Source organism: Cyprinodon tularosa, unplaced genomic scaffold (genome assembly GCF_016077235.1).
Source record: "Cyprinodon tularosa strain WSP-4 unplaced genomic scaffold, ASM1607723v1 ctg593, whole genome shotgun sequence".
Lineage (NCBI taxonomy): Eukaryota > Metazoa > Chordata > Actinopteri > Cyprinodontiformes > Cyprinodontidae > Cyprinodon > Cyprinodon tularosa.
The window spans coordinates 562749-576806 of NW_024039333.1; the positions used below are offsets into that span (position 1 = coordinate 562749).

The 14058-nt window shown below is 38.6% G+C and overlaps 1 protein-coding gene across 1 annotated transcript; it reads right to left on the reverse strand.

Annotated features, from left to right (window-relative positions):
* Positions 1-1438: 1438 nt before the first annotated feature.
* LOC119797662 lies at positions 1439-14058 on the reverse strand. The gene is made up of 11 exons (XM_038306830.1): positions 13771-14058; positions 12978-13037; positions 10107-10144; positions 9897-9943; positions 9076-9265; positions 8883-8988; positions 5755-5984; positions 5444-5646; positions 3128-3287; positions 2376-2519; positions 1439-1605 (listed from the first exon to the last, which is right to left on the reverse strand). Exons 5-11 carry the CDS (start codon positions 9260-9262, stop codon positions 1571-1573), a joined length of 1065 nt encoding a protein of 354 aa, XP_038162758.1. The 5' UTR covers positions 9263-9265; positions 9897-9943; positions 10107-10144; positions 12978-13037; positions 13771-14058; the 3' UTR covers positions 1439-1570.

Consider the following 14058-nt stretch of genomic DNA (forward strand, 5'->3'; position numbering starts at 1 on the left):
TTAATCTCATTCTTTTCATGAATTCTTCCTCCTTTCTGCTCCTCCCTCCAGTTCTCAGTTCCTCCTGCTGTCTTTTGATGAAATAAAAACAATCTTCCGTTTCTTCATCCATCTCATATTTTCTGCAATTGCCTCTTCAGGTTAAGGTTGTTGATTCCTCCTTCTCAGATTTACTGATATGTTCTGTAAAGTTCTTCCTGTAGGCGGGTTGAATGCACTACTTTTGTAGGTCTTTTTTATAGCTCCATTATATAATTATTACAGACATCCTAAGTTCCAAAAACTAATTTCAGGGAGCCCCCCATCAAAAATTTTTCATGATGGGTATTAAGTTACTAGCCCACATGCAGAACACACTCTGAGACAGGGGAAAAAGTTCAAAGGTTTATTATGAAACACACAGGTTAAACACTGAACAGGTTCTGGGAAAGGACTGGTCATGACAGGTTTTCACTGCAGAGGGGGACAGAATGGTTAGCAGAAGTCCTGGTAATCTTGCTGGTTGAGTGAGCGCAGGTTTGTACCTGTTCTGAGGTTTGAGCAGATCACCCAGATAGCAAAATTCTTTTGGTCCATATCTGGCCCACATCTGACATGTTCATCCGGTCCACATACCGCATGGAATGATGGCACTTGGGAGGTCCGCTCCTGTATGCCAGAAGTGGGCCACAACAAAGCCGACACAATGCCAAAAGTCAACCAAAAACAGGCCAAATCAGCCAGCACTAAACCAAATGTGGGCCGATGTACACTTTTATTCTGGCCCAAGTATGGCATGGAATGATGGCACAAGTGTGGTCCACAGTTGTTTGCCAGAAGTGGGCCACAACCAAGCCAACACATTGCCAAATTTCAACCAACATCAAGTAAAGCAGAACTCACCCAAATGTGGGCCACCACTGTACATTTTTATTCTGGCCCACATCCCACATGGAATGATGGCACAAGTGTGGTCCACAGTTGTTTGCCAGAAGTGGGCCACAACCAAACCAACAGTGCCAAATGTCAGTCAGAAATAGACCAAATAAACCACCACTCACCCAAATTTGAGCCACTATGCATTCTTATTCTGACCCACCTACCAAATGGAATGACCACACTTATTTCTCACATATGACCCACAGCCTAGTCATAATGCTACATATCAAACAAGAGCAGAATACATTAGAACTCACTCAAACAGGTTTACAGTCTACAATCTTGTCTATCCTGCACACTTTGGAGTCACAAACAAACCATGACAAAATGTTAAATATAAACACATCGTATGAATAAACCAGAACTGGTCTGAATTTGTGGCTGAATGTCATTATGGTACCTTCAGATACTTTTAAATGGTGGCATGCAGTGGTCCAGCCTTGTTGGTCTCAGGATCAAAGATATAGATACCTACTGAAGAATTAACTAAATAACCACACAAGAAACAATTTGTGAACAGTAGAGATTCTTTTTTATTCTTTTTTACTCATGTCACAAAACAGGCAAAACAAAACAAGCATTTAGATGAACATGAATATTCAGTCAAAATGCAGAACACTGCTGTTGACCTCCAACGCTCACTCCAAAAAAGTCATGGCCCCAACATTGTTTCATCTTCATCTGGCCCTTTAAGAAATGCACAAAAGAACATATTTTGTTGACTCAGTAAAGCAGTACTGTGGTTATATGGTTGCAGTGAAGTAAAAAAATCTTATCAGGAGACCAAACATAAAAGGCCCTGTAAAGTGATATGCTATAAAGATGTACAATATAGTGTTTAGGGATGGGCACAATTAATCGATGATCGATAATAGATCATTAAGAATTTTTTCGATCATGTAGTTTGTTTGTTTTTTCGATCATCTAACGGTGTTATAAAACACTGTTTATAGTTCATTCATATAGTGTACGTCTTGAATCTATGTAATACATGTCACAATGTGCCAGGTAATTAAATATCCGACCAGCGGGGGGCGATGTTGACCAAAGACAGCAGAGAAGCCTGAAGTTACAGTAATAAAACATACTGTACACTGTAACGATAAGCGACGATAAAAACTTCCAGCAAAATATTTTGTATTATAAATCTGTCACTAAATTCTGTCTTGAAAGCCCTACAAAATACTAGAAACCACTAAACTATATCAATTAAGTTCAAGTACTGCACCTGTACTGCAAAACTGTAGTGATACCAATCAACTAACTTTTCTTATTAAAAAAACATAAGTGGTGCAACTGCAAACACAACCTGATAAATAGTCATCTCATGATAAAAAAAAAAATAAATTCAAATTGTTATTGTGGGGAATTTCTTTGACGATATATCGCACACAATAAAATATCGCCCATCCATATAAAACGTACAGTATTGTACGTAGGTATTGTAGCTGACTTACCTGCGAGCTGTGTGGAACGCCTTTTCTCCTCTCTCTTTCTCCTTCCACCATCCCTGTCTCCGGCGAGATGAAGCCACCTTTTTATATAAGCCTCCACCTCCTGGTCTGTTGCAGTGGCTGTTAACTGATTGTTTCTGACTGTTCCTAAAAAAATAGAAAACTGTAAAGCTTTGAATACATTGCACACAATAGTGAGAAATTGGCTAACTGCATGACATGCTATATCCTGCCCATAGTTGGACAGCAATGAATGTAGTTTGAAAACAGTCTAGCCATGACCAGCTAATTACTAAACTGTAGGAGGAAAAGTGATTGCAGACCAGAGCATCTTAGAACAGGGGACAGATAAACAGCTGGAGGAGATGATGAAGCACATAGTTATCGAAATTTTTATTAAGGTGCAGATCACTGATACTTTGGCGCATAGTAGCCTGTGCCTTCTCTAGAGTCTCTTCTTCAAGTCTGCAAGTCTCTGAATCGACTTGGAGCATGATAAAACAGCCCTCACTATTTGCTTGTCACTGAGAGACTTGGTTTTGCAGATGCAGCAAAAAAAACAAGCAATGGCATCCTATTAGAATACAATAGAATACTGTCTGCTACCACACTGATACATAATCATCCACACATGCATTTTGATAAATTGATATGATTAATTTCAGCACCCATATCTACTCACAAGCATGAAAGAAAATGAAGAAAGGATTTATAAGACACATCACTAGGAAATATAACCCACAATTAACACTTACCAGTGATTACATCTTTTAACTGGAGGCTGTGGAATGCCGTTTTCCCATTCACGCCACGCCAGTTAAGTTGTTTGGCCAGGGAGTTGGTGAATAGATTTTTCATAATCCGCCACACTGTGTCCTTGATATCAACTCCACCGATGACACTCAAAGCAGCAGTCTCAGAAAAAAAAAGAGAACATACATGATCAACACAAGCAGAATTAAACTTTTAACATCTTGTTCAAAAAAAGTTAAGATGTCTGTAAATAAGGAGGAATCGTCACAAAAAAGCCATTTCATGCTCAAAGGGAGGGTCTGACTAATGTTTGGTAACAAAACATTGGTGAAATGAAGGAGTTTGTGGCAGATAATGATTATTTAGAGGCTGCGCTGATCTGTAGTGGATCTATGGCTCTGTTCGAAAACCTAGGACGCATCCTTAGAAGACCGGATTCGAAGGCCGATTACGTCATAGCGCGGCGCCATGGTCTGGTCGGATTCCAAGAGTCCTCGTTATGCGGCCTTAAAATGCGTCCTTCTTTTTGCCCGATTTGAAGGACGGGTCCGATGTATCCTCGGTATTCTTGGATATCCCAGGATTCATTGCGAGACCAAGCAAGCTGTGATCAGAGGAAAGGTTACTTGGCGCCGAACAGTGGTGAAAATTGGAAGTTCAGTTTAATATAATACAAGTCATTTAATAGTTCCGTCTGAAATGAATGAAAATAGTTGTTTTAATGGTTACTGAGTCAGATATGTGGCGGTAATGTTTGGTTTATCTAAAGGTTTTAATCTGTTACTGTGTAAATGGGTTTGGCTGGAATTAAAGGACAGATTCTAATATATCTGCAGGGGGGGACTATAAATCTGATAGGAGTTTTATCTTTTTATTGCTGTTTTTTCACAATATGCTTAACTTCGTATTTTTTGTTGTTGAATATTAGAGATTTTGCAGATATATTTTTTTATAAATACATTGTTTAGATTTACTTATATCTTTCTACCCCTTTTATAGAATAGAAAATCCCTTTATTTTCCCACAATGGGCAAATTTACAGCAGCAGAAAGATTATTGAAAATGGTCACACAAATGAGGACCTTAGAAAAATGTATAAGAATAAAATAATAGGAAGAGTTAAAATATAAACAATAAAATACTGTAAAGTGTTTTAACAATATAAAACTGGAGAATAAATAACCAATATGCAGCTATGGACATTTTTACAGTATTGGATATTTGAAAATAGCAGCAACATCAGAGATGTGCAGAATGACAGCAGCAGGTTATTTAACTGACTAAGGTTTCTATCATTACATTTGATTTTTTTATTTGTTCCTGCTCCCGGTGGTTGGAACCTTTATTCCATTCTGGATTTTTGTGAGTGTAGTCTTTGTTCACTTCACAATAAAAAAGAAATAAATAAACAGTTTTGAAAACTTCTGTATTCATTCTTTTCCTGCTTTGTGTGTCAACGTTCACGGTTGCTAAGCAACAGAGCATACGGCGGTAAAACCCGCCGAAGGGTAGACCTGGTCGAATTCACAGCCAAAACACTTCCGGTCTCCTTATTTTCAAGGACTTCGAAGGATCCAGTCTAGGTAGACCGCGTCCTTGGAGGACCCGTCCTAGGTTTTCGAACAGAGCCTATATATCCCCTGAAGGAATTTAAGTTGCACAAAAACTGTCTGGGCAAGGAAATGAACGTATTTCATGCTAGAAAATAGTTCCAGGTTGAAAAAAAACGAATAAGGAAATTCACCTTTAAGCCAGCTCCTTTGTTTCCTTTCTTTCATTACTGGACAAACTGACTAATCCAGGTGTGCCTGACCTCAGTAACTGGCCAGACACACCTGGATTAATCAGTTTGTCCAGTAATTAAAGACAGAAAACAAAGGTGATGGCTTAAGTTTGGGAAGTTCTGGAGTTGTGAATAGAGCCCATTTATGGTCAAAGCTAACAATTTATGTACTCACACTGTACAGTCTGATCATCAAACACGACCACAAAGCTCACACTTTATGGATGAAAAATGTCCAAAGACTGACTGCTCTGTCTATTGACAGCTGTCAGTAAATATTTATTTCAATAAATCAATACATTTTCAGTGAAGTCATCTCAGTGTGCTATGAATTATTTTTTTTTTACCTGAGATATCCATGTAACCAGCTGATCTTCATTTTGGATGTGCAGGATGAATTTTGTTTCCCACAGATGTACAAAACATGTATCCAAACACTCTTTAGTTTAGAATAGTCTTCACTTAAATAAAAAAAAAATCTAGCAGAAACACTAACACTCACAAAATAGTTCTAGAGTGAGAAATGCATTGTTACCATTTTCTGTTTAAAGTCCGCCTCCTCCCTGACCCGCTTCTCCAAAGCCAGTAAAGAGCTGATATCCTTAACTGGGAGGACATCTTTTTCAAGGACCTCCTGCCCACCAACAGGTTGTCCATGGATCTTGTTCAGGGTCAGGGTAATAATTTTGATCTGCTCCATGATAAGCTCTTGGTTTGTCAGGAGCCTACAAAGAAGAGCTAAAACAACATACAATAAAATAATTAAAAAGGAAGAGGCATTGGAAGATGAAAAAAATTGTGAGACAGAGAGGGTATGTGCATTAGTGTACAAATACAATCACTTACGAGCAAGGTTTGAAGCACCTGCAGCTGACAGTTCATTGCCCCGACTGGTCCCTGGTTGTTGTGGGCTAGCATTGGGCAGTGGTCTTGCCACTGATGCAGGTCGTTGGGGGCTAGGGGCCCTTCTCTGTGTTACACTGAAGTCTGGCCGTTGAATTTTGGGGGCTGCAGGAAGTGATGATTTTGGTGCAGGTGAGTCGCTGTCACTGTCGCTTTGAAAGCGCATGTTTGGTCTAGTGTGTGCGTATAGGGGATTTGGATGGGGAGAGGAAGAAATTGAAAGTATAAAACATTTGTAATTGGTAAGTTGTTGCACTGAACTTGTATTGCTTTAGGTATAGCACACATCAGACTTCTTAGCCCTATTACTTTCATTAGCAAGGGCAGGAGAATACCTTCAGTAATCACTCACTACACATGAGTAAAAAACCTTATGAGAAAGAAGATAATTGCATCTGATGATACACATTAATCTAAGACCACTACACCAAACTCTACACTATAGGGAGTCCGGTGTAAGTTGAGTTCCTTCTCATATTCAGGATCACTACATTAAAACAACAGGCTCTATGCACAACTCCACCACTTCCTGAACTTCAGGAGGCTCCTTTGTTTCATGTCTTTCATGATTGGATGCACTGATTAATCCCAGTGTGTATGACCTAAGTAACTGGCCAGACACACCTGGATTAATCAGTTCGTCCAGTAATGAAAGACTGGAAAAAAAGGAGCTGCCTTAAATTCAGGAAGTAGTGGAGCTGTGCATAAAGCCCATTGTAGTCACTGCAAATAATTACTCTGTATACATTTCAGGGTGTTGTACATTCCTACAAACAAGTAAGAGTGGTACCAGGGTGTGACAGTAGATAATATACTGTAGCCTCTTCAAAAAAAGCGGTCTGGTGGCACAGCTTACCCCACGTATTGGATAAGGGTTTTTTTTTGTTTGTTTGTTTGTTAACATATGGGATACGTTGCCCATAGCAGGGTATGTTGAGCCACCCCTGTCCACTAGGGCTGGGTACCGAACTTCGGTTCTTTTATGGTACCGACCGAAATGCTTCGGTTCTACAGAGTATCGAAACATGCCTCGGCTTTCGGTACCAAGTTTCGGTGATTGGCTGTAACACTTAACGTGATTGCATCATCCAGGAAAAATACACAGGTGGTCCCGCCTACAGCCAGGGTTCATGTGTATCTGTTGTGAACTAGTTGCGAGCATCGTGGAACCCCTTTAAAATGCCCCCCAGGTCAAAAGTGTGGCTTCACTTTATTAATACTGATGCTAATAGTGCGCAATGCAATACATCGTGCACGGAAACAATTTAAGAGCAGAAAGTTGCTCGGTGTTTGACTGCAAGAAGAGTGGACCGCAGCCAGCGCGACCATCCTCCTCTCAGCAGCCCGTGGGCGGAGCAAAGCCAGAGCGGAGTGAATAATGCTGCTTTCAAACTGGATGCAGCAGGAGCAGCAAAATCACGTCTGCTGCTTCCTTTTTTGCTGCTTGTACCAGCTTCTGACGCGCGGCTGAAGAAGCTTTGCTGCTCTGGCTGCGCGGTCGAAAAGTGGCTCTGACGCGCGTTGGGCGGAGCTACTCTATCCTTTATTTGCCTTGCAGCTATATTTGCTGTGATCAGTGGGAATAAAGTAGTTTTATTATGTTTTTAAGTGGGAAAATCCACCTGAAAACGTAATCAGTGCAGTCAGTTCATCCGGCCTTCCAATATTTCTGTCGGAGCCACTCAGACCCCCACATACCAGCGGTGCGCTGTCAATAGGATCCCATTCAACGGGCTTGTTTTTCCGACATGGTAATTTTTCTAAAGGAAAACTGCTAAGTAAAAAGGTCCTCACAATGTAACAGTGAATATTAGACACTCATTTTTTTTTTTTTTTTTTTTATGTAAGAGGAAAAATGTAAATGGAAAAATCAGAGCTTAAAATAAAACTCAAGATTTGTACTTTTTTATGTTGTGTAATTTTCTTTTTCTTCAAATTGATATTATAAAACTGGTATCGAAAAAAGGATCGTTCAGGAACCGGTATCGAAGTGAAGGTATCGGTATTGGTACCGGAACCGAAAACTTTTGAACAATACCCAGCCCTACTATCCACCCCCTTTATCCATCTCCCACCCCCACTTCTAACAATATTCCACCTGTCCAGGTTGCAGATGAACACAAAACCAGGGACCTGTTTCTGAGCTATCAACTCACTGAGATTTTATAATTTTTTGGGGGTGGGTGGGGGGTAATTTTGACATTACTTTGCAAGAATCCATTCTCTTCCTCTCTGAAAGTAACGCTTGGCTTACAAGAAACAACATTGCCTGTTTTAAGGTACATACTGTAATCATAATCCAGAATCATGTTGTAATAAGCTGAAATACATTCATTATTCAGTGTATAGGACAAGTGGCTCAACTCATCCCACAGCTACTTTATGGACTTTATTCCTCCCCGCAGCTGAAAGGGTCCATTTTCACACAGGTTTACCACCTCATAGATACCATGACTCGTGTATAAAACAAATTTATAATTCTATCTAAACACAACTCTCATATCACTTGATTATTGACTGGATTCACTCTCAACAGTGAAAATGTTTTGTTCTCATTTTTGGACATACAGTACCACTTTTATAGTTCTTGCCTTTACATTCTCCATGAAATTATACCATTATCCTAAATATTTGGTCACATGTTCATTTTTTTCCTTAAGGTTTCCTAGCAACAATTGGCGGTTAAACTTGTCCCTAGGTTCAACTTACCCAGGTCTCCCCAACTAAGTGATTTTTCTACAACATAATGTGAATGAATAAAGAGATTCAGTTTTCAAAGCTAAATATTATACTTCAGCCTCAAAACATGGCATCCTGTGTAGTTGGTGTTTACAGCTCCAGTGGTTGTACCTTGATAGTCATCAATATCACATAAGTAATGGTATTATAATATTACTTTATGTATAACACTGTATGAATTTATATGAATTGCATCAGCAAACGACTTACTTTCTAAAATAAACTGAATTAGAAATCACTCTAAGTGAGATGGTAGTTATTGACAGTGGATAATGAAGTAATAATTCTTAATATCTCACAAATATAGTGCTGTAGTGGCTTTGAATGCTTACAGTCTTTTTCGCTTTCTCTGTGGTATGTCATCATCTTCTTCTGCTGTCTGTAGGTCGGTGTGGGTTTCTGCCTGGGGAAGTTTGAGGCGGGCAGTTGTGTATTTTGCTGTAAATAAAGAGATTTAGATAGAATTACTCTAATAGTGTATTTTTTTTTTAATGACTGAATTCAGGTATGTGGTGATGTGTATACCTGCTTTATATAAAATCCTAACTCTGAACTCTTCCCAAGATGATTCCGGCTGTTCTGCATTTTTTACAGCCTTTACCAAATCTTCAGGGTTGTAGTAAGAGGGCCACTGACAAATGTCATCAGCCACCCAAGCTGCTGGCACCACCTCGACTTCTTGGGTCTCTACAAATTCAACAATGTAAAACATTGCCTAGAAGAGGAAGAGGATACAACAACACAAAGATAATTTTAGAAATACTAGACAAACCCATACACATTCCCAACTGAATATTAAAAAAAAATTGGAAGACCGTCAATATTCAATTGCAATTTAAAGTTGTGACTATCTGGAACAATGAATGCAAGTCTCTGAAATATTTTAGTGAACATATTCTGTATCCCAAAATAGTGGAATGATCCACCTGCCAAGGGTCTAACAGCATGGCAAACCTGTGTCTTTAACAATGTTCTGGCATCTTTGGGCAAAGAAGGATGATGAACTTTTAGAATAGACAAGAGGGCAGACAAAGCAATCAGGGAAATCCCAAACTGTGTACTCCAGTCTCTCAAGCAACTTGCTAAATCCCTTGTGTCATGAACATCATTTCTGTCATCGTCATCATCACAACTTAATCCACCATCTCCGCTGTCTATGTCAAAGTTTGGTGGTGAATCAGCGATTGCCTCCGAGGTTGAAGGAATCACTTCATCCTGAAAACTGCACTCTTCGTCACTGTCAACCTCAAGCTCATGCTTGTCATTTAAAGAGTCAAAGAACTGTTTAACTCTTTTGACAGCTTTTTTCCTTAAATTACAGCGTGTGGTATTACAGGATCACTAACCTATTTGTTGTTTAGCAATTTGTGCAGCTCAGCAGCAGAATGATACTCTGAAAGAGAAAGAAATGAACAAGCATTACACATTGGTACGTCATATATCAGTACATTTGTTTATTTATCTGACAGGGACAGTGCAAAGGTAAACGGCATGAGGGCAAGGTGTGCATTTGTAAAAAAAAAAAAAAAAAACTGTGTTTCTCCAGAGATTCCTACCTTTAATGAGTTCAATCGTTTCTGCCACCACCAGATTTCTGTAACAATATTGTAAAATTCATCATAACAGTATAATACACTGTTGTTAAAATGTATAATGTATAGGGATGCACAATATAATCAGCCGCTATCGATATTGGCCTAAAGTGAGTGTCGGACATCACCCCACCGATATTTAACCGATATTCAACCGACCAGCCCACTGTTTCAGTGTATCAGTATTTTTTTCCACACTATTTTTCAAAGTGTTGGAAACGGATAACAAACTGTTTGCAATCACTACTTATTTTTTCAGCTTTAATATTGGTATCAATATCAGTTATCGGCCACAAGTTTTAAAATATCAGCATATCGGATATCAGCCAAAACTCCAATATCGTGCATCCATAATAATGTAGCACTGCGTCTTTTTCCTTCACAAAAATAAAGTCATACAAACAAAAAAGTCATTCACATTTTGCTTTAGAAAAATAGAAATTATGTATTTATTTTCCTAGGGATGTAGTTGAAGCCGAATCAAAGAAATGCAAGGTCTTTTTTTTTTTTTTTAAGCAAAATATGAATGCCAAAATATGCTTACACTGGCCACTGAATTGCTCACAACACAGCATTCTTTTGGAAGAGCATGCAAGTTCAAACAATGCATAATAGTACATAAACTGAATAATTATAACAGTTAACCATTCTAATTTCTTTCCAAGTTCAATCTAAACTATTTTCTTGTCAGTATACAACATCTAACCAAGGGTGAAAGTAGTTTTAAATTCTTGCCGGTACTGACTGACACATTAATCTATCTTAGGGCTGGGCGATATAGAAAAAAAGCTTATCGATAAAAAAAAATGCATATTGATCGATATCGATAATTATTGAAAAGATTTGAAACCATATTTTATGTGCAGCTCTGCCTGGACTTTTTATAATATTGCTAAATGATTTAATTTTTTTTTTTTTTTTTTTTCCAAACATTTTTTATTAGTTTTATGTTTTCACAAATAAAAACAATAGATCATACAATGTACTGCTTATAGTCTTACATCGGTATGCAAAGAAAAAAACAAAAAAAAAACAACAAAAAAACCCCCCCAAAAAAAAAAAAAAAAAAAAAAAAAAAAAAAAAAAAAAAAAACAAAGGGGGGAAGCCAGCGCCCAGTGTTACATTTATGTAATATCATGTATCCAATAGACATGTTTAAGGCCTGATAACACAAACATACCTAGCGGTGGTGGTAAGAGAAAGGAAAAGAAAAATGCCTAGTGATACGAAGGGAGGGTGTCCTTTAGTTAAGACCTGGTGAAACCTTCCACTTCATAGAATTCTGACCTCTCATCAGCAGTTGTGTCAACTCTTTAGGTAGATAGCTAAGCACAGGAGACCACATATCAAGAAAATGTTTTTCATTACCCTTAAGAACCGCACAAATCCTTTCATGAGGGAGGACCCTAAATATTTCCCTGTACCACTGTGTGACAGTTGGTGGCGTATTCTTAATCCAATTAATTAAAATGCATCTTCTGCCCAGCAGCAATAATTTGTCACAAAGCTTGAAGTGTGATTGTGTCAGAGTGACTGATTTTGAGGGGAGGCCAAGAAGAAACAGACCTGGGTCACATCTGATCTTTACATGAAACATGTCACTCAGCTCTTTAGAGATTGCAGCCCAGAATCTTTTAATCAGTTTACACTGCCAGAAATAATGATAGTATGTACCAACCTCTCTTCCACATTTGGTACATAGGGGAGAAAGCTGCCGATCCATCTTATTCAGTATAAAGGGTGTTAAATGATTTCATTTTAATAAAAAACACAAACACAGACTTCGAATTAAATCTTTATTTAACCAACTTTTTTAACCATAACAGAATTGTTTTAAAGAAAAATAACTTAAGAGACCTGAGTTATGTCATTAAATACTGACAAAGAATAAACTAAAGTGACCAGAAAAGTGACCAAAATAAATATAACAAATAAATAAATGCCCCCCCACCGCCGCCGCCGGCCCCGTTTCCTGCTTTAACCTGAGTTATCACTTTGAAGTTTCTGGCCCCTCAGCATTTTTATCTCAATTGTTAGAACTACGTGGGAAACTGCCCAGAACTGAAAATATATATATATTTTCCGAAGATTCCTCGGAGGAGAGCCGCACCGGGGCCTAAACAGCTCGTACTCCTGTGGCTGTGAGCGGCTGAGATGATAAAAAAAAGTTGGTTTCGTTATCAGACTGGTTTTCACTGGTTCCCGACACATTTTCCAGATGACTGTGGTTTGTTTTTGTCCGACTTGCCATGACCGAAATACTGCCAAACTGCCGAACGACAGAAACCCTTCTTTGAAACAATTTCCTCCGCCTCTCCTTGCTGCATCTTCATGTGCTCTGTGTTGTGGTTTGAGAGGGCGGCGCTTGGTCTATCGATTGATATATATCGTTATTGAATTATCGCCCAGCCCTACTAAGCATGCCTATCACTTAAGCGTGAGCTGGTCATTGCAGTCGGTGGACAGGACACATTTAGAAATGTAATGTGAACACCCACACAAAAAGTTCGGATCTGACAAAACAATTGGAATTGAGCATTTATTTATTTGTTTATATTTATTTTGGTCACTTTAGTTTATTCTTTGTCAGTATTTAATAACATAACTCAGGTCTCTTAAGTTATTTTTCTTTAAAACAATACTGTAATTGTTAAAAAAGTTGATTAAATAAATATTTAATTGGAAGTCTGTATTTGTGTTCTTTATTAAAATTAAATCATTTAGCAATATTATAAAAAGTCCAGGCAGAGCTGCACATAAAATATGGTTTCAAATCTTTTCAATAATATCGATATCGATAATAATATCGATACCCAGCTCTACATTTCACACACCTTTTCTCTTCTGGCTTCACAGCGGCGCGCCCTCTCACTCACGTTCACACACTGCGCTGCCTGGACCACAAAAAATTTATTCCACAACACTTTCATTATTTTCGAGATTGATGTTCAATCAGAGCCAGAAAAATATGATTTAACTGTTTCATCCATTTTGTACGTTCAGTGTCCGTCTCCTCTGGTGCATAAATAAGCAGGTCAGTCTCGGATGGATGCGACATGCCGTACACACTGCGGTCGCCTTTTTTATGTGTTGCTAAAGTAAAATTGCTGCTTTGAACTCAAACACAGCTGCTGTCCTACTGATTTTAAATAGGGCATTTTGCAATAGACATGAAGTAATTAATCTTGCAGTAAACGAACGTTCAGGGAGCTGGGGAGACCACCGGACTTCTGGAGGAGAGGAGGAAGGGCAGGACACCAGTGCCAGCATGAACTAAAACTCAGCTCAGACAGTTAAATTCGGATTGGATTAAAATGGATTTTCAAACAGACAAAGTAGTTTTAAAGAGCATGAATTGCTGGTAGATCTTTTTTTTTTTGTAAACAGTGCGGTGGTGATGGTTCTAGAGGCTTTACTGCATGCCGCTGCTAATCTTTTAGTGGTAGCTACACAATACTGGACCATACCAGCTTACTTTCACCCCTGTTAACTGAAAGTTAACTAGCTAACGTTTTTTTGTACCACTGGCAGCTAAAAAAAAAAAAACATGTGAAGTTCCAACAATAAAAGCTAAACGTTTCCCACAGACAGATTAAGGCATTCATTTATTTTTGTTAAGGGACTCACCTCCCCGTTGCGTCCTCTCCTGGATAGACCTCACGGCTCCCGCACTTTCTGCTCCCGAGTGCGCTTTGTAAATTCGAATATGATGCATTCAAAACACTCGTAATTTGGATAACTCCAACTTGAAACAAAAAAAAAATGTCACGGAAAGTAGAATTTGAATAAAAATACGATCCTTCACGGCATACAGACTTAACAATGTTGCCTTAATTTTAAAGTACAAAAGACACTGCCACTGTGAGGCACATATTTTAGGTCTGCTTTGTTAATTTGCATTTACAATTTACATTT

Coding starts and splice junctions, on each gene's coding strand:
- LOC119797662 (XM_038306830.1), bottom strand. CDS start 9,262: ATGTTTTACATTGTTGAATTTGTAGAGACCCAAGAAGTCGAGGTGGTG. Junction 8,989..9,075: donor TAGGATTTTATATAAAGCAG/GTATACACATCA, acceptor CTTTATTTACAG/CAAAATACACAACTGCCCGC. Junction 1,606..2,375: donor GCGTTCCACACAGCTCGCAG/GTAAGTCAGCTA, acceptor CATTTCTTAAAG/GGCCAGATGAAGATGAAACA.